Source organism: Triturus cristatus, chromosome 9, assembly GCF_964204655.1.
Source record: "Triturus cristatus chromosome 9, aTriCri1.1, whole genome shotgun sequence".
NCBI lineage: Eukaryota > Metazoa > Chordata > Amphibia > Caudata > Salamandridae > Triturus > Triturus cristatus.
In genome coordinates this window covers 433,770,144-433,789,922 of record NC_140592.1, presented here as the reverse complement: position 1 = coordinate 433,789,922, position 19,779 = coordinate 433,770,144, and the positions used below count along the sequence as shown (strand labels likewise).

Genomic DNA, 19,779 nt, shown 5'->3' with positions numbered 1-19,779 from the left:
ATTAAACGAAAGCACAAATGTGTAACAGGGGCAATAGTGAAAGAACGTTTATCCTCCTATACCAGACCAGTTGTCCCTGCTTTACAGGTCTATGACCTTAAAGCTGCCCTGTACGGTTCCGAATTGTGGGGATTCAAAAAGATATTGGAGCTCACTAGACCGGTGCACAAATTCATAAGCAACCTAGTGATGCTACCCCAAAGTACTCCAATTTACCCACTTATGCTAGACATGGGCCAATGTCCATTATTAGAGGACCCCGGAGTTGTCATCTTATGCAGAAGCTATGGCAGAGTTCATCAGCTTAGATGTTTTTAACAAGGTGGGGTGGCTGAGCAACATAACGAAGTTTCTATTGGGCACAGGGCTAAGAGAAGCCTGGGAAAACGACGATTCACCCCTTCTTCGGAAAGCTGTATTAAAGAAGCACTATTGAGAATGGGTCGAACAAGTAGACATTGGCCAGGTCGAGAGTGGTAAACTAACGACAGAATTTCTACTCCAAAAACAGACTAGATTTCTTAAACCCTATCTTAATCTAATACAAGTAATCAAAGACAGAACGCTCTATGTCCAATTCAGGCTTGGCACTCTTCCAATAAATGAAGTAAAAGCCATATGGCACACAAAAGATCTGTGCCTCAGTAAATGCCCAGAATGCAAGGCTCCCGTAGAGTCCATAGCCCATGTGCTGTTTGCTTGCCCTTCTTACGCATGCCCATGACAGAAATGGATGACGCCTATCTGTCAGCAATTGGGCACGCAGAACTTTTGGGAAGCTCTTCATATTTTTAAATCAGACACAAGAGATGTATTTGTTTGCGCAGTAGCTAAGTTCCTTGGCCACATGTGGGGCATCAGGGCAAAGCACCAGGGAGGTCACTCAACATGTAGCAGAGTGGTTACCAGCATCTAAATGGCCTGTCCGTCAATGCAGTATGTAAAGGATACACTGTCATAAATTGTTGGCCAAGGTTTTAATTGTTCAATTATTACTAAAGTGATTTTGGGCTAATTTAAAATTGTGTATATATATTTTTATTTTATTTTTATCCTCTTAATCGTAGTGATGTTCTGATGGCTATTATCTTACATTTTTATGATTTTTTTCCTGTACGAATGTGTTCTTAATATGCATAATTTCTTTAGTTGCTGTATGCGACACTTTTGAAGGCATTTTTGATGAAACAAAATAATTTTGAATATTCTTTTCTACGATATATTTGCATCATGATACTTGTGTGTCACAATATTTAATTACCAATATTTCTGTCTCCTGGTATTTTTAAATCGATATTTTGTCCAAACACCTTCCAACTCTGTCCCTGTCCATGCCGCTGCAACACGTTTACCTACAAACCTCTCCAATGCTCTTTCCTTTTGTTCCAAGACTGATGCCAATATAATCATTGCCTACTTGCACTTGGGTGAAAAAGCTGCATAGAACTGGCCTTGTGCCTATTTCTTTGACGACTCCCAGACTATGGATTCTATACTGTGATGGTGGAGAATTGGATGTTAGTTTCATTAAATCAAGCAGGGTCATACAGTTGCCAGTGTTGAGGTAAAAAAGTGGGGAATTAATTTGTAACTCTTCATACTTCTTCCCTCCTTTCTAAGGAAAAGCAGAATCCAGCAACAGAATTTAACATGATAAACCTATTGATCAGCACCCTGCAGATATTCTTTGCGGGAATTGAAACTGTTGCCTCTACCCTGACATATGGGTGCCTGATTCTTCTGAAATACCCAGAAGTGAAAGGTAATTTGATGGAGGTTTTGTATTTGCGTCTTTTTACCTATCTTTCTGGCTTTGCTGTGCTTCTGAGGAACTCTGCCAAATGCTTAATTTAGAACTATGAATGAGCAGGCCCACAATTTCAGAATATTGCAGTGAAGTGTGTATGAGTAAAGCATTGCACATGTATGCATGCCCAATTATCTGTGAATTGAATTTGATGTTTTGACTGTTTACAGTTATATGTGAGTCAAGTTGACAGCTGACAATCATGCGGTACTGAAAGACCACATTTTCTTTTTGACTATTGTATATTTATGTGTGTCATAGGTAGGCAATATATGAGCAGCCCAGGTGCTCCTTACCATTTTTCTACTCATTGGGGCAGATTTATGTTTCCTGGCGCATCCCTGCAAATCAGCAGGGATGCGCTAGGAAAGATGCTTCACAAAAGTTTACCCTTGCGCCACAATAGATGCGCCGCATTTACAATGCAGCGCATCGTGGCGCAAGGATAAACAGATGCGTGACGCATCTGATGGCGGAAGGTTGGCGCATTGCTGGAGTTGCGTCGCAAGCGCAACGCAGCTCCAGCAAGGCTCGGGGGTGCCCTATCGTTACAATGCTGCGTCAATCCTTACGCCTGCTTCAAGCAGGCGCAGGGTTTTGACGCAGCATGGCCGGAAAAGTGACTGAGTGAAATCTTGTAGATTTCACTCAGCCACTTTTCGGAGGCGTTCCTGCGCCGGAATGCCCCCCACCTGTGCAGGTACGCCCACATGTGGCGCAAGCTTTACAACGTGACGCATCTCCCTAGATGCGTCACGTTGTAAATGGGGCGCAACATGGCGCAGGGTTTATGCCGCCGCAGCGTCTCAAAAGTGACGCAACGGCGGCGTAAAAGTGGCGCAAGTCCGATATAAATCTGCCCCTTTGTTTCTATTCAGATATAGCACATGAAACAAACTGATGGCAAAGGTGGAGTCAGTTTTTCTTTTCATCTTGTGCAGCTTGCAACACCTCCTGTTCAGCTTTATGCCATTACACTGTCACTAGATTTAAATGTCCCTTCAAATATGATAAATAGTGAAAGATGAGTTCTAGCGCGAGGTTTGTTCAGACAGTCAGTTTTATTACTAATTGTAAAAGTGGCTCCTAAATGTACCATTGCTAAGATCTGCAATGTGTATCCTGTATCAATTAGAATCCATAGGCTCTCTGTACTCTTCTAGGCTCCCCTAAGCACTAGATTTGACTATGACATTTGCCAGTGTGGATGTAGTTCACACCAAGTCTACCTGACACGCCATGCAGCATAAGCATTAGGCAGTTGTCTTAGCCTCTTGGCGGGTATATTTGAAACAAACTGGGCTGGGGAATAAACAGCAGCAGAAGTTCCAGAGATTCATAGAGGGCGTCGACTGAAACCCTAACGCAGCTACACATGGCCACTGCTGGCCTGTGAGCCAAACAGGCAGTGGCCTAACTGGGGAGCCCACCTAAAAGCCCAAGACCTGAGATTTTTACAGCCCTCTTAGCTGTAATATCTGCCGGGCTCCAACAGATCTCAGCAACACCCTAAGATCTTGGGAATATCTCAGCCCACTCAGCAACCCGAGTGGCCAAGGAGCTTAGAGGCCTAAGAAAAGCAAAGACAACCCTTAAGGAGGAGTACGTAAATGGTAAGAGGCAAAGCAGCTGCCCAACCGAGTACCGAGAGCAGTCAAGCAGCAGGCAGAGCAAAGTCATGCGGCAGAAGAGGTGGAGCTAGCAGGTACAAACTGAGAATGGTAAGAAGCAAGGCTGCGCTGCCGCCTCTGGTGCAGGAAACCAGGGTTCGAGCCTCGAGGTCGCGTCCACATCCTGTGATTCTGGGCAAATCACTTAATCTCCCCGTGCCTGAATGTATAATGTAAATACGGTGCTATGTAAAGCGCTCCAATACCTTTGGGTCGAGTTCGCGCTATATAAAAGATGCAAAAGAAAAAAAAAAAAGTAGCTGCCCTTGTGCAAATGCGCAGAACTGCAACTTTTCTGCTCCCATCCCCGGGCTCTCTGCGTTTCTGTATTTTCTTGCCTTGTTTGCTTACTTGCATTTTTCACTGCGTTTACCAACTTTCTGCCCATCTTACCTTGAAGACTTGTTTCTGCAAATCTTCAGAGGTACTCAGCGGCTTTGTTCCTCATTAGGCTTTGCATCAGCTGAATGCTTCAACTATCTGCTTAATCTTTATCTTTCTTCTGCTGCACTCCTGCGCATTGCTGTGCTCCTGAAATATAAAACGAAATCTGGCAGGATAGGAACACTTTTATACTCAACATCGAAAGAGAGAAGACAAAATATGAGGTAAGTCCAACTAAGTAAAAACCTGTCTTGCTGCATGGGGCTCAAAGACAGAAGCAGTACAAAAGGGGGTGGTGATGGACGGAGCATCAGAACCAATCAAACACTCACACCCAGTCAACAGATCTGGGTTTGATCCATCACCGTTCTTTAGCCCACTCTGCCACCCCAGTTCAGACATGGCCATATGCAAATCAGTCTGACCCTGTGCCTCATTGGAACAGTCCAGCCCGAACTGCCAAGCCATGCCTTCCCTGGACAGGAAACAAGCTTCCTAGGACCGGTTTCTGGCATTTCAGCCGTCTTCAGCCAGGCTTGCTTGAATCCAGTGGCAAAGTGAGCAAGGGACTCACGTCTGAGCATACCCTGCCAACTTATGGCGAACAAAGCGGTACAAAAGGGGGTGGTGATGGACGGAGCTTATGCTCCGTCCATCACCACCATGCCAGAAACCGGTCCTAGGAAGCTTGTTTCCTGTCCAGGGAAGGCATGGCTTGGCAGTTCGGGCTGGACTGTTCCCATGAGGCACAGAGTCAGACTGATTTGCATATGGCCATGTCTGAACTGGGGTGGCAGAGTGGGCTAAAGAACGGTGATGGATCAAACCCAGATCTGTTGACTGGGTGTGAGTGTTTGATTGGTTCTGATGCTCCGTCCATCACCACCCCCTTTTGTACCGTCAAAGACAGAAGCAGCCAGAGAGGTGGGAAAGGTGCCCCTATTTCGATGATCTTTATTTCTACAAGCAGCCTGAAAACCTGGACCCCCAACACAACCTCTGCCCTGCGGGATAGGAGGACTATCCACACAACTCAAAAGACATAACTGAACTAGACCGAACCTGCCTCCTAGTTAGCTTCACGGCTCAACAAAATCAACTGTTTGAACTGGGGTGAATTCAGAGAACTACTATCTACTCCTTAGCAATGCTTGAACAAAATGAAGCCCATCCATTAAATTCGTGAAGGGCAAAATACAGATGGTCAAATCGGCATCCTTTAGGACCATGTGGACCACCCAGTCTCTCTCTTATAAGAAGTCCCTTATTAAATGGATCCTCTTCATTTTTAAATGTATGTATATCACCCAGTAGTTCAAATCTTTGACATTTGATGCCAACCGGTAACCTTCTCCTTTTTATCCTCCAAGAATATGTTACTGTAGAAGCCACTTATTGTGAGATGGTAAGACATATGGCTTCCTTGTGCAGCAGTTCTTTGAGTTTGGTATGTATAATGGGTGTTTCATTTTAGAAAAAAGAAAGTTGTGTGGGTAAAACCTTCTGATGTGGTGTGCCATAGAATTCTATTCTGAATCTCTGAATGGTATCTAAAACCCAAGGATCTTGAGTGCTTTCACCCAATTGTTTATTAAGTGCATCATTCTACCTTTCAAATCACTTTGGTTAAAGGAAGAATACACTGGTGTGAAAGAATATGTTTCCTCTGGGGCTTTCTTGCCAACTTCCTCTCCTCTGATCCCCATGTCTTTTTTGGGAACTTTAGGCCAGGCGAATGTCCCCTCCTTCTTCTGGCCATGCCAAAAGGGCAGGCTGAAATATTTTCTATGAGTACGATTGCACGTCACAAAGCATTGTGTATGTACGTACACATTTCCCCAGATCTTTTCATGAAATAATCTCCAAATAGGAGCCCATCCGCTATAGGTGATGCCTCAACTGAAGACAGGTTGACTAATTTGGGGTCTATTCGCATCAATATTTATTTGCGCCTCTCAGTTGAAATAGAGCAATTAAGGGCATATTTATAAGCTCCTTGCGCTGCCAGAGCATCACTTTTAGTGATGCTCCACTGGCGCAAACTCCAAAATCATATTTATGAGGTCAGGCAAAGCCACTTTGCATGGCTTTGAATGGCCTCAAAGATATGGAATAAGGCAAGGCAGTACAAATCGCTGTGTTGCCTTAATCTGTGCTTGGAAGGTGACGCATGGGTATTTCGGTTGGTGTTCTCATGCAACACCCATGGATTTTGATGCTTTCCCAGATTTACAAACTCATGTAAACCTGTGGTTGTGCCAAAACCTTACACCTCCTGAGGCGAGGCATAACAAGGGGAAAGAACTTTAAATCTCCCCATTGTTTCCTCTTTCCATGCGTGATGAATTCTGCAGCACACATAGAATGAGGGGAATGCCTCTAAGGATTTTTTTTGTACAGGAAGGGGCATATTCCTGCAGAAAAACAATCCTACTGACAGCACAAGTACCCTTGCACCATAATGCAAGTGTGTCTGTTTTGGCACTAGGCTGCCGGAATGGCGCCTTTGCAAGGGGAAAGGACAGGAATGCACCGTATTGGATAAATAATGTGCATTTCTGCCCTTTCACTTTGGTGTAGGGCAGTGCAGCAAGGTGACTTGCTGCGCTGCCCCATGTAAAAATCCCATAAATGAGGGCCTTAGTCTTCCCCAGTTGGTAGGTCCATTCTGACAAGACATCATGGTTCAAAGTTGTTTGAATATCTTCGGCTTGCAAGGCAAGCACCAGTATTTTCATGAGGGGACCCAAGATTTGTAGTAGCTTGTCTTGGCATGAGTGCCAAGAATAATCTATGCCTATTTTAGGGTTTTGTGCATACTTTTTGAGAAAAGTGAGCAGGCTGGGTGCAATATCTGGGGTTTCTGACTTGTTCCGGTAAATCTGGTCTTGGGCACTCTACCCTCAAACAACTTCTGATCTCTTTATTGAACCCTTTTGTAGGCTTGATTGAACATAATGTGCCGCCAAAGGGGATGGTGACCAGTCTGATGACCTTGGTTGCATTAAATCTTCTGGGTCAAAAGACAAGGTTGGTCTGGCATGAGTGTCATCTTCTACCATTTCTGGTTCCCAACATCTCTTTCCTCTGTGGGTGTTGTTCTTAGTAGAAGCAGTCTGGTCAGATTGACCAGTATTACAGCCCCTGTAGGTGTCTGTATCAGGGGCAAACTGTACAGGTAAAAAATCTTTGGGGTTGTTGCACTATACCCATGGTCTTAAAGGTAATATTTAGCTAACCTTCCCAGTGCTTCATTATTGAGCCATCTATCTGCTTTGGCTTTCGCGTTTTGCGATTTATTTGGAGCCTTTCCTTGTGGTGTATTGGGGGCTAGAAGTAATACAAAAGAATGATGGACGGAAAGCTGAATGTTGTCATGTATTCACCTGCAGTCACAGGTCTGTGTTAAATCCATTGTTCCTTTGCTTGACACGCAACCCCATTTTGGACCGAGCTATGTGCAAATCAGTCTTGACCCTGCTCTCCATGGGAATAGTCCAACCCGAACTGCCAGGTCAGGTCCTTCCTAGACCCAAAACAAGCATCCTAACACCGGTTTCAGGGTATCACCCCTCGTAAGTTAGAATAGCTTGAATCCAGTGGCACAGCGAGCATGGGACCCACTTTTGGGCATGTCCTTCCCACTAACGGCAACTTATAGCAGCAAAAGCATTCTACTCCAGTCACTGATCTGGGTTAAATCCATTGTACTTTTTCTCAACACGCTACACCAGTTTGGACCCAGAAATATGCAAATCGCTCTTGACCCTTCTACCCATGGGAACAGTCCCCGCCAAACTGTCAGGCCAGGTCCTCCTTGGACCCAAAACAAACATCCTAGGACCAGTTTAGGGGTATCACCCACCATCAGCTAGGATAGCTTGATTACAGTGGCACAGCAAGCACGGGACCCAGGTAGGGGCATACTCTCCCCACTAACAGAGACTTATAGCAGCACAAAAAGATGATGGACAGAATGATGAATATTGTCAAGCATGCAACATCAGTTACAGATCTGGGTTAAATCCATCGTTCTTTTGCTCACCATGCCACCCTAGTTTAGACCCAGCATTATACAAATCAGTCTTGACCCTGCCCCTCATGGGAACAGTCCAGACCCAACTGCCAAGCCAAGTCCTCCCTGGACCAGAACCAAGTATCCTAGGACCACTTTCAGGGTATCATCCCTTTTCAGCCAGGATAGCTTGAATCCAGGGGTGTGGCAAGCATGGGATCCACTTCTGGGCATACCCATCCCACACAGGTTAACAAATGCAAAAAGAACAATTGATGGACAGAATGGTAAACAATGTCAAACACTCACCGCCACTCTTGACCCTACTTCCTACGGGAACAGACCATCCGATCTGCCAGGCAAAGTCCTCCCTGGACCGGACACAAACATCCTTGGACTGGTTTTGGGCTATCAGCCATGATAGCTGGAACCCAGTGGCATGGCAGTACTCCTCACACTCAGGGAGACACATTCAAGGGAACAGTTGATGGACGGAATGCTGAACAATGGCGAGAGATCTGGGCCAAAATCCATACGTCTTTTGATGACCAAATCCGCAAATCAGTCTTGACCCTGCTCCCCTTGAGAACAGTCCAGCCCGAACTGCCAGGCCAGGTCCTCCCTGAGCTGGAAGCAAGCATCCTAAGACCAATTTTTGAGGTATCTCCTCTCACCATAAGTATAGCTTGAATCCAGAGGGATTGCGAGCACGGTACACACCTCTGGGCATACCTGTCCCACTCGGGGGTGAAAAATGCAAACAAAAAACTATTTTGGACATAAAGCTGAACAATGTCAAACACTCACCCCCAGTCAGAGATCCAGGCATAAATCCATCTTTTTTTGCTCACCATGCCATTCCAGTTTGGACCCAGCCAATGCAAATGAGTCTTGACCCTGGTCGCCATGGGAAATCGGTCCTAGACAGCTTGTTGCTAGGCTGCCCAGCTAACCTGCTGCAACACGCCCTTCCTGAACCTTCAAATGGACTTGCAGGAGCCCTGCTAGTCTCTGGAGTGAATTCTTGATCCCGAAGTGGTGCCTGGACCCTTGGCTGGCATTAGTTGAGCCCCTACTGTGAAGTACTGTAGTTTTGAACTCTGTACACCCAACTTTGAGAAGGTAACTTTTTCATCTGGACTGACCTGGTCCCTGTATCCGGCCCGCACTCCACTGCTGTTGGCTTGAACTTGTGACTTTGCACTGGTCCAGTGCGACCCGATACCCAGTTAGCGCTTTCTTAAACCTTTAATGTCGCATTTCCCCAGTTCTACTGATTGAATTTGTATTCATTTTGATGTCATAAAATGTATAAATGTTACTCTATTTTTCCTAATTGGTGTGGGATTTTTCTTGTGTTGTGTTATTCCTGTATAACTGTTTCTATGCTGCATATATACTTTATATTACAGAAAAGGTCAGCTTAGTATTCTGTTGTGGGCTTGGGTGACTGTAATGGGGTAGGTAAAAGTGTAAACAACAGATTCACTTGGAAATAATGGTGCAAAGCCAATTATTATTTAGTGATGCCTGCAAGTGACATCTCAAATACATCGATTATTATTTAATATATAAAACACAGTTTATAAGAGAAGGAGACTAATCATAATGGCAGGTGTATATATGTTAAACCTTGTATTAGAATAAAACAAATATTCAAATAATAATACATGGGTTCTGAATAAATAATAGCTCATGGTACACTGACAATGTCAATCAATCAAAAATCTTTATTTCACAGTTTTTCCATAGCAAATAAAGTAAATAGGTTAAAAACACTCAGCAATAAAAGTAAGCAATATGAAAAGTTCATTAATAAACAGAATACAATCTAAAAAGTCACTTTATAAGGCATTCGGCATGGATAATAACTAGCACCTAAGGATGTTTTTTTGCATAGTACCCTTTTAAGTTAAAAGTAGGTCACATTTTTTTCAGTCACTTAAGTCCATTTCATGCAATAACAGCAACACAAATGTAGCTTTTATAAAGTGCAGAGTGCCGACAAATATAAATACAACCACATTTTCATCTTTCCTCAGACACCCAATCTGTACAGGCTTTCCTCCATTTCATGGTGGACCAAAAGAAAGTAACAAATGCAGTACATACAAATGGGTCGCTGAGTTTTTTAAGGAAATATAGTGCTGGGCGACATTGTTTAAAATGATATTTGTGCAGAAGCAGGACACTGTACCGTGTTCTTTCTTCTTAATAAAAACTACAAAAACATTCATATAAAGATAAGACTGCTCAGAGCTTCCATCACATGTGCAGGATGATAGATCAGAAAGCGAATAGCTCTTCTTTGGGATGCCCAACATCAGGGGAATTAAGTTAAGTTGTAACTTCGCCAAAATAAATCTATGCTGCTGATTCCTCACAAGCTCACGATTTGAGTATTCCCTCGTCACGATGGGAGTGGTCATTTGGTATAAATTTACAGAGGGTTTGAATCAGTTTTCCAGCTCTCTCGCATATGCTGCCTTTGTTGAATAGATTTCCTTTATTCTCTGTTTGAGAAAATCAGGCAGCTATTAGGATTTATAAACAGCTCAGCCAAGCCCAATAACTTCAGTTTAGATTTGACATACAGCAGCCATACAATCTTGTGAGCTTGATCCAGCGATAGGAAACCTCTAATGACGGATAGGGTTAGGTTCACAGTCTCCCTCCTGCAAATCGAATATCCTAAAAATATGGGAGTGGCAGATGTAATTGGAATAGCTGTGAGGAAGTTTCAATAACCCATTAAAAAAACCATCATCTAACCGCTGGAGCGAATCTATCACCACCGTCCCCCGGACCCCTGCTCCATATGTGGCATTGGAGATGGTCTTCGCACAATATATATATTTTGTTGTGTTGTTTCAATAGGTTTGGACCCCAATTTCTGAATAAAGCTGAGTACGGCCATCTCACATCTCTCCATTACAAGGGCCCTGTTGGCCACCATATTTAGCCACAAAAGGTTTTTATCAAACAGGACCTATAGATAGGGGAAAGTGTTCACTACCGCAAGTTTTCTGGACCCTAACAGAAAAGGTGGAAGATTTGTGGAACATAACCCTGCGAGCATTATAAAGGATTTGGATTTCTTCAATCGGAGGTCCAAACTTTTCAGGAAATTCACATATGCCGCTATTAAACTTTGTAAACCCACCCTTGCTCTGGGTATTAAAACGGCATCATCAGCATACACCAGTATCAGAAGGGGAACTGCATTAAAAGAGGGGACGTCTGGGATGGACCCTAAGACAGCGGCCTCGACCCCATTAGTATAGATTGGAATAGGGATGGGGCGAGTACGCGGCCTTGTCTAGCCCCATTTAGAATTGGGAAAGATCTTGTGCATTCCCCATCCCTGCCAAAGCATATGCAAGCAGTAGCTTGTGAGTACATCTAGTAGATTAAATTAATTATCGCTGCATCTATACTCATGTCATCAATTATCTGTCATAACTTAGTGTGGAGTAAACGGTCAAATACGGCTGGCACATCCATGAATGCCATGAAAATCTGCCCGCCCTTGTCCGCTGTATATTTTGCAATTGTTAAACTTAAATTCAGGCATTGGTCTGTTGTCCCCCTAATCTTTAAAAAGCCTAACTGCAGTGGAATCAAAATATTCCTTTCACGGACCCACTCCTCCAATCTATTCAGCAGTAAGAGCCCTATCACTTTTGCAGTACTGTCTAGTAGGGAGATCTGTCTGTAGTTTTGAAGCAGGGATTTATCCCCTTTCCTATAAATGGAGACTATTATAGTGCTTTTCTAGAATGCTTGGGGACCCACCTTACTTTTTGCATTAAAAATATTAGTCAATAGAGGGACCCATAGTTCTTGGTGCTCTTAGACGAAATCTATATGCACCCCATTTGGGCCTGGAGTCTTGGCAGTACTAAATTGAGCCAATCCACATATCACTTCTGCCAACCAGAATACCAGATGCTTAATAGGTGGTACCCATGTAGTAGTGACTGAGGCAGCTGGGGCATCGTCCACAGTCCCCAAACTCTGCCTCAAATAGGCCACCCAGGCATCCACGCTAATGTGGGTGACTATTTCCATTACAGTGTAAAGCAAGTTTTTTTTAACATAAGCCAATGTACTCTGTACCCACTTTCATACATACAGCTAGCGAATGTCTTCTGACAAAAACAAGACTCTTATAGGTGTTATCACAATGTTTACTTAGAAATGGTAATTCAGGAAGGGATAAATATGATTCCCCACATTTCTTTCCTCTCAGATTTGGACTTATCACAATTGACCAGACAAGTGGTTTGTCATTCAACTCAGAAGTGAGCTATCTGCATTTTCTAGATCACCAGGGTCCTTTCCCTCCCTACAAGTAATTCACTTTTTAGGTGGAGCATAAGCGATGACCTGTTGTATCTCTCTGTGTGGCTTTGGGAAATCCACCCATTGCTATTAGCTGTTAGCTGCAACATTCAGAAATGCTGGTTTCCTATTGGTGCATTTCTGTTAAAGTCCCTCCGTTGTGTGTTTAGCTCTCTTTCCAGCGATTCCACTCAGAGAGCATTTTGGTCGGCCATCACACAGTACAGCGTGTGATGGCCTCTCTTCCCTCTTCCCCTCTGGCTATTGCAGGTCAGGCATTGTTTTATTTTGTACTTTTATATAGCATGAACCTGGACCCAAAGGTCACCAGTTAGGTAGCCATGGGGAGATTAAGTGATTTGTTTTATCGTGCTCGGTCTGATTGCAGCTCTGCAGTGTAGTGCTGCTCGCACCCACGGCTGCTTTGCACAAGCTTGTGTGTTTTGAGTTCAGTAGTTGCAGGGGAATTCATCGGTATAGCTGCGTGCATCTTGCAGCTTCTTTATTATGAAATACTTTTAAAGAGGGCCTGTGTGCTTGCCTAGGCTGTGTGTGGGCAGGGGGAGTGTATCACCTTGAAGAATAGAGAAGCAAGGTTCCCAACCCAGACACATCAAACAGGCCCAGGCTGGAGAGGTGAGTTGCTGTGAAAGCAGCATCTGGAGTGGCGCACCTCCTGCTCTATCCTCGCACAGGCTTTACAAGGTCCAAGCTTGTTTTAACTGCACTCTCCCTGCCCTCCTTTGGCGCCCTTGTACTGCTTTACATACCCCACCCCCAGTGGCAGCTCCTCAAGGGAGTGCTGCAGGGCGGTAGGGGGGGGCGGGGGAATGGCAGGGTGGGGTGTAGTAAACTCTGGCATATGGCTGAATGGAGGTTAGTAAATAAATAAATAAATAAAACAAATCACATTGCGCACACTACAAAGCCAAATGGCGATGCAGTGCGCAATGTAATTCATTTTATTTATTTATTTATTCATTTACTTACCTGTGTTCAGCCGTATGCCGGAGTTTACTACACCCCCACCCTGCCCCTCCACCACCCCGCCCCACTGCCCCGCAGCACTCCCTGTAGGAGTCCCCACTGCCCACCCCCTCCCATGCCCACATGTTGGTGCTCCTCCCGCTGCCCTTTATGCTCCCCCACTGTCCTTTCTGCTCCCTCCTCCTCCGTGACCCTGGATGGCACATGATACAATTTCATCGACATCAGGGAGAAATGTTTTATTATTTTCAGCCGCCGTCCACAGAAATTAGTTGTGCGAGTTTCTCTTACAGTTAAGTTTGGAAGTGTATTACATTTTCTGGGGAATATGTGAAATAAAGAACTGATATGACATTCTTTGAGTGCCCCACTCGGACCATCACAAACACACACATTTAAAATAAAAAATGTCTGGCTTGACAGGCAGAAGCACGCGCGTCACTGTGGCATTCCTAGGGAAGATGTACGCACTGGGCGCCTAGTCTAAAAGCAGAACAGCTTTGGTCTCCATTAGATATGCGAGCTGCGTTGCTATTTCTCCTCCATGCCAAAGCGCTCTGGCAGTGTAATATGTTCTTTGAAGAGGTGACGTTTTAGGGGTTGTTGGTGCAGTTTAAAATCAAGGATGCCACTAACGTGAAATGTCTGCGGGCGTGCTTGATGTACTGACTGTGCTGGGTTTCCGTAGTTCTCGTTCTTTGAAAATAAGCTTTATGTAGGGCAGCACTCCGTTGCGCAGAATGTGTACTCTCGAGAAATTATCTACCTTGAAGCATTTGCAAAATTAAAACTCATGAGCTAAACATTCACAGATGTCAGCTGAGATCGTTCAACTCGTGGACTTCTTGCCGACGGTATTTGTTTAAAAAAACACAAAGTACAACTTGAGCCTAATGCAGTAGGTCCGCCCAGCAGTTTGTCGATGATAAACGTGCCACAAATCACAGGTGTAAATAGAGGTGTGTGCATTTCCATGTGTAAATTGCACATACTTAGCATTTCAGGAAAGTGCAACTCGGAATTGGATGCAATTTACCCATAGTACGCGCACAACGTGACATTCACTCCTCCCAATTGCCCAAGAACTCTCAGAATCAGAGCGTGTTGTTCATGGCGTAGCCTTTTTATTATCGAATCAGGTAATTCACCAGTGACCAACACGAGAGTAACAGTATCCCTTTGGATATAAAATTATTAAAGCATCACTCTTTAGCGGCATTAACATGTTGAAGGCTGCAAGGCAATTAGGCACGACATTACACTTGCACTTGAGCTTGGCCGTGCACTTTAGTGGCCTTGACCTGTCAAAGGCAGTAAAGAAGATATGCACCACATTACATTTGAACTCTTGAACTTAGCCATACACTTGAACTTGGCCGTCTCGGCCCACCAAGCCCCCACTATGCTGTGCACATTGTGCCAGCAGGCCCGAACGTGCTACAGCGAACAGTTACACTACTTGAAAACCAGGGCCCCACATGGCACACTGGAATGCCCCCCGGGGTACCTGCAATCAGGCAGCCTCCCCAAGGTTCACCTCAGTCCATACGTTGTGGATTAGGGCAGAAGAGTCCAAGACCATCAGCAGGTCAGTCCACCCTTCCGCCTACCCTCTGCACACGTGGCTCCTACCCCTTCCTGGGGGCCATCCAGTTGCTGAACCGCCATTGTTGTGCTTGCCCTTTTGTTGTTAACTCTCAGCGCTCCGCCGTCACTCTCTTGCCGGGTGGGTGGGTGGTCGACGATGAGCCCCTGCAGCTTGCCGGAGGTCCAAGGGGACAAAGAGGCTGAAGATCGCGGGGCGCGGACTTAAATATCCTTCCAGCGCATCCCGATGACATCACCTCATCCAGCCCCCTTTTTGTTCCTGGAGAAGGTCCAGTCCCATGGCGCTACTAAGGATGCCCCTCCTCTAGGCGCGGGGGCGCCTGTCATAGTACGCACACAACGTGACATTCACTCCTCCCAATTGCCCAAGAACTCTCAGAATCAGAGCGTGTTGTTCATGGCGTAGCCTTTTTATTATCGAATCACGTCATTCACCAGTGACCAACACGAGAGTAACAGTATCCCTTTGGATATAAAATTATTAAAGCATCACTCTTTAGCGGCATTAACATGTTGAAGGCTGCAAGGCAATTAGGCACGACATTACACTTGAACTTGAGCTTGGTCGTACACTTTAGTGGCCTTGACCTGTCAAAGGCAGTAAAGAAGATATGCACCACATTACATTTGAACTCTTGAACTTAGCCATACACTTGAACTTGGCCGTCTCGGCCCACCAAGCCTCACTCTGCTGTGCACATTGTGCCAGCAGGCCCGAACGTGCTACAGCGAACAGTTACACTACTTGAAAACCAGGGCCCCACATGGCACACTGGAATGCACTCAGGCAGCCTCCCCAAGGTTCACCTCAGTCCATACGTTGTGGGTTAGGGCAGAAGAGTCCAGGACCACCAGCAGGTCAGTCCCCCCTTCCGCCTACCCTCTGCACACGTAGCTCCTACCCCTTCCTGGGGGCCATCCAGTTGCTGAACCGCCCCTGGGGGAGAAGCTCCCTGGCGCGCTCGCCCTCCCCCCGGCGCTAACTGTGCTCCCCAATGGCCCCTAGTATAGTTTGTACACTGAGCTACTGCCCTTCTACCAACATATGCCCTCTATCCTGATGCCACTGCCCTATTTTATTATCTGGGCAGTCCTGTGATAAATTACCTGCCCCCTCTCAGTGGCCATCAAGTTGTGAAGGCCCTAGTTTACACTATCTCCTGTTTTCCCTGAATTAATCCATGCCCCCCCCTGCCAGGAACCCGTGACCAGCTGTATTTCCACCACCTGTATCCCAAAAAGGAACTACTACCCCAGGCCCTCCATTAAATTTCCACCCGTAAGGGTGCCTGCATGCTAGCACAACCCAATTAGAATCCCTGGGCTACTGGGGCAGAGGAGGAAGTGTTGGACCCGCTGCCTTTCCCTTACTGATCGCCTGTATCACTTTCTTCACCAACTTGTCCACGACCTTAACCAGAACCCCCTTAACTTATACTGCCTGCGTTATTGCTACCGACCACATATAGAAAGTTCCCTTCAGACCTTTGAGCATTGAGCGGTGGCGTAATAACGCACCCTCTTACAGCCTTGTGATAATTTACCGGGCCCAAGAATGCTTTATATAAATACGTCTTGGCAACTACCCTCACGAACTGGCACATTGTCCAGTAGCCTCTCTTAATGCCCACCGAGTTGGGAAAGCCCCATTACACTATCTCCCGTTTTCACTTAAGACATCCACCTCCCTCCCCAAGGAAACTAGTCCCCTAGAACCTCCAATAGCAATTCTGCCCACCAGGGTGCCTGAAACCTTAGCGCAACACTAAATGTCCTCTCCCGAGCCTCTTCGGTACGTCCAGGAAGTCCAGAACCACCAGCAGGTCCGACTTCTCTGTCACCAGCAGGTCAGTCCCTTCTGTTGCCCGCCAGATGCCCCAGAAGCTATGTCCAGGCTGATGACAGCCGTAGGCAACTTCACCAGTACTTCTGGGAATCCCCATGACACACAGCGTGAGTGGATGCCTGTGTTGTGACCCATCTCCCAGCAGCTCCAATCCCAAAGAACTGCCACCCAATACCCTTACCTGCTGACGTCAGCCATATTCCAATTACCAACCAGGCACCTCCTTGTGCTTAGAAACCACTCAGCTATGCTACATATTTTGTGTCCTTCAAAAGACCCTCTTGTGCAGGACTTTTACCGGCCTGGGCTCCTGCACTACCGCCCTCTGAGCTATTGCTCTGCCCACTTACAAAGGCTGCTCCCTCAGTGAGGGTTGTAGCTTTAACCCCTAACTGTAAAGACCTGTGGTTATCGACGCCACAGGGGTATAAAAGGCTGGTTTTGCATTGCCCCTTACGGTTAAGTCCTGTGGTTATAGGACGCCACAGGTGTATACATGGCTGGTTTTACCATGATAATATAACACATGCCGCATAATTACCCTGTACCCGAGGTGAAGTTTGTAAATTGTACTCCATCACCAGTGCAGGACTTTTACTGGCCTGTACTTCTGCACTACTGCCCTCTATAATCAGCCCACTGTATGTTAATTGTGTCACACACCCTTAGGCCTCACTAAAACTGTCGACACGTAAAAGGAAAGGAAAACTGTGGCCATCGATTAAAGCAACCCTAATGATGGTTGTTTGGTAGCAATTCCCTTTGCCCGGGGATTATGCCACAATTAAATTGCCACCCGATATTGGGATGCACTTTTAAAATGCATTTCCTTCCCAAGGCCCACTCCATGATAATTGTGTTGCACACCACAAGTCCTCCCCCAGGATTGCTGACGCTTAAAAGGAAATGAGAAGCTCTGCATACAAATATTTGGCCACTCAGCATTTCCTTCCCCAAGTCCACTCCGTTAATTGTGTTGTACACCATAAGTCCTCTCTATGGTCTGCTGACACCATTCCCCACATTACCTGTGGATTACACCACAAATCAATTGCCACCTGGTATTGGGTTGAGGTTTGAAATGCATTTCATTCCCAATGCCCCCTCTTTGTAAATTGTATTGTACACCCTAAGTCCCTTATGATAGATTGCTGTAGTTGAAAGGAAAAGAGAAGCTCTGCACATACATATCTGGCAATTAAGCAAAACCCAATGAATCGCCACATTTAATTGGGATGAGCTTTAAAAAATGGAGTTCCTTCCCAAGGCTAACTCCCTGTAAATTGTGTTGCACACCCTCAATCCTCCTAAGTACTACTGGCACAATTCCCCACATTGCCTGCAGATTATGTCACAACTGAATCCTAGGGATTATGTCACCCATACCTTTCTACACATTGTTGGGATGAGCTTTTAACATAAATTGTAACCTCCTTACTACCTCCACGAGATAATGAAATGCATAGGTATTTGGCTGTGTACCCTGGGGAGATGATCTAGTCATTGGCTACCCCTTACCCTTTTCCCTAGGAAAGGGGGGGGGGGGTTGGGGTTTGTCCCCCTGCCACCGAAGTGACGCTGCTAGCGTCCAGCACAAACCTTGCCACAACAGCAATAGATGTGGTTTGGCGATGTTCTGTGATAGGGTATTAAAGCAGGGGTTCTGACCATCTGCTTGCAGCTATAGTGCTCTATATACTGATAATTTACCACAAGAGAGGGCATCAGCAACTGTCTTGTCTAAGCTTTCCGTCCAAAAATCCCAATCATGTAGATGGTAAGTGCAATTGAGAGCCAAGTACACCAGCTCCCTTAATGACGCACACCAAAATGGGGAGGCCCCTGTGCCACCAACCGATGGCTACCTCCGCACCATAGGTAACTGTAATTATAGTGTAATTAAGCCCACAGATGGTAAGTGCAACACAGAGCTAAGTATTTTAGTTGCTTAACATAGATCGCCCTACTAACCTCAGACGGTCAACGGTCTGAAGACAAATGACATACAACAGAGCTTTGGAAAGCAGTAGCAAAGGGTGTAGACTGTCACTAATCTGAAGGCACATGACCTATAATAGCGCAATGGGGAGCAGTCGCGAAGGGTGTAGATCACCGCATTATTTCCCCATAGTAGCCTAAAAATCCGCACCGTATAACCTGCCAATTGCCTACCAGCACCATAGGTGTTTGTGATGGAAGGAAATCATTGTTGCCCATTTTTCAATAAATGAATCATACCTAACGGTCAATTTGTGGACGGGAACCCCTGAATATATCAGCAGGGAAATGTTGTGCCTCAGGGCTGTAACCACGTTCAAACCCCTTATCCCAACTAGCAAAGGGTTACTACTACCTGGTTGCAGCAGCCTATCCAATTTGACATATAGCACGACTCGTATGTGCACTGTGCACTTCCACCCCCAAAAAGTGGGGTGCTTCTTGGCGTTTAAGCACGTTGCAGCAATGAGATGCACATCAACGTTCAGTGCATGTCAACTGAGTGTGCCTGTGTGACACATATTGAATACCCCGTAAGCCCAGACGGGTTTTGCTAGCCAATAATAACCGCACAGAATAATTATAGGGATTTCCTAATGATCGACGAAGCAGTTAATTCCCCGACGCTGTATAAGTGTGTTGAAGCACACGTTGCAGAAATGAGATGAACTTCAAAGTGCAGCGCATGCCAACTGAGTGCGCATGAATGACCAGTGTTATTACGAATGGCACATATAGAATACCCAATCATCTAAGACGGGTTTTGCGGGCCAAATAACCGCTCAGACTAATTTCAGGGCTTTCCTAAATACAGGCGAAACAGTTAATTCATGGACTTGGACCGCGCAAAATGATATTACATTAGGAACTTCTACAAAATCAACCCCCATAACCTGAATGCATATACTTAATACCTCTGCATTGTCCGACGCTCCAGTTCTACCAAGGCATGACGAATCATGACGCATGGATGTACAGCAAGTACAGGGAGCCGACGGCATGATGCGCAGCAAATACTTCTGATACCATGAGATACAACTACAGCCATTATACATATTGTTATACATGTTATGCTAATTATTATGATATAAGAAAGTCACTGATCACGATGCACTAGATC

General features: G+C 45.5%; 1 protein-coding gene across 3 annotated transcripts in view; it reads left to right on the top strand.

Annotated features, from left to right (window-relative positions):
- The window catches only part of LOC146798100 (cytochrome P450 2G1-like), a 437,543-nt gene that overhangs the window by 208,527 nt on the left and 209,237 nt on the right, over window positions 1–19,779 (top strand). For all 3 annotated transcript variants that reach the window (XM_085625320.1, XM_085625318.1, XM_085625319.1), the window contains exon 7: window positions 1,621–1,762. In XM_085625320.1, the coding sequence (XP_085481446.1) occupies window positions 1,621–1,762 (142 nt within the window). The remainder of the gene's footprint in view (window positions 1–1,620; window positions 1,763–19,779) is intronic.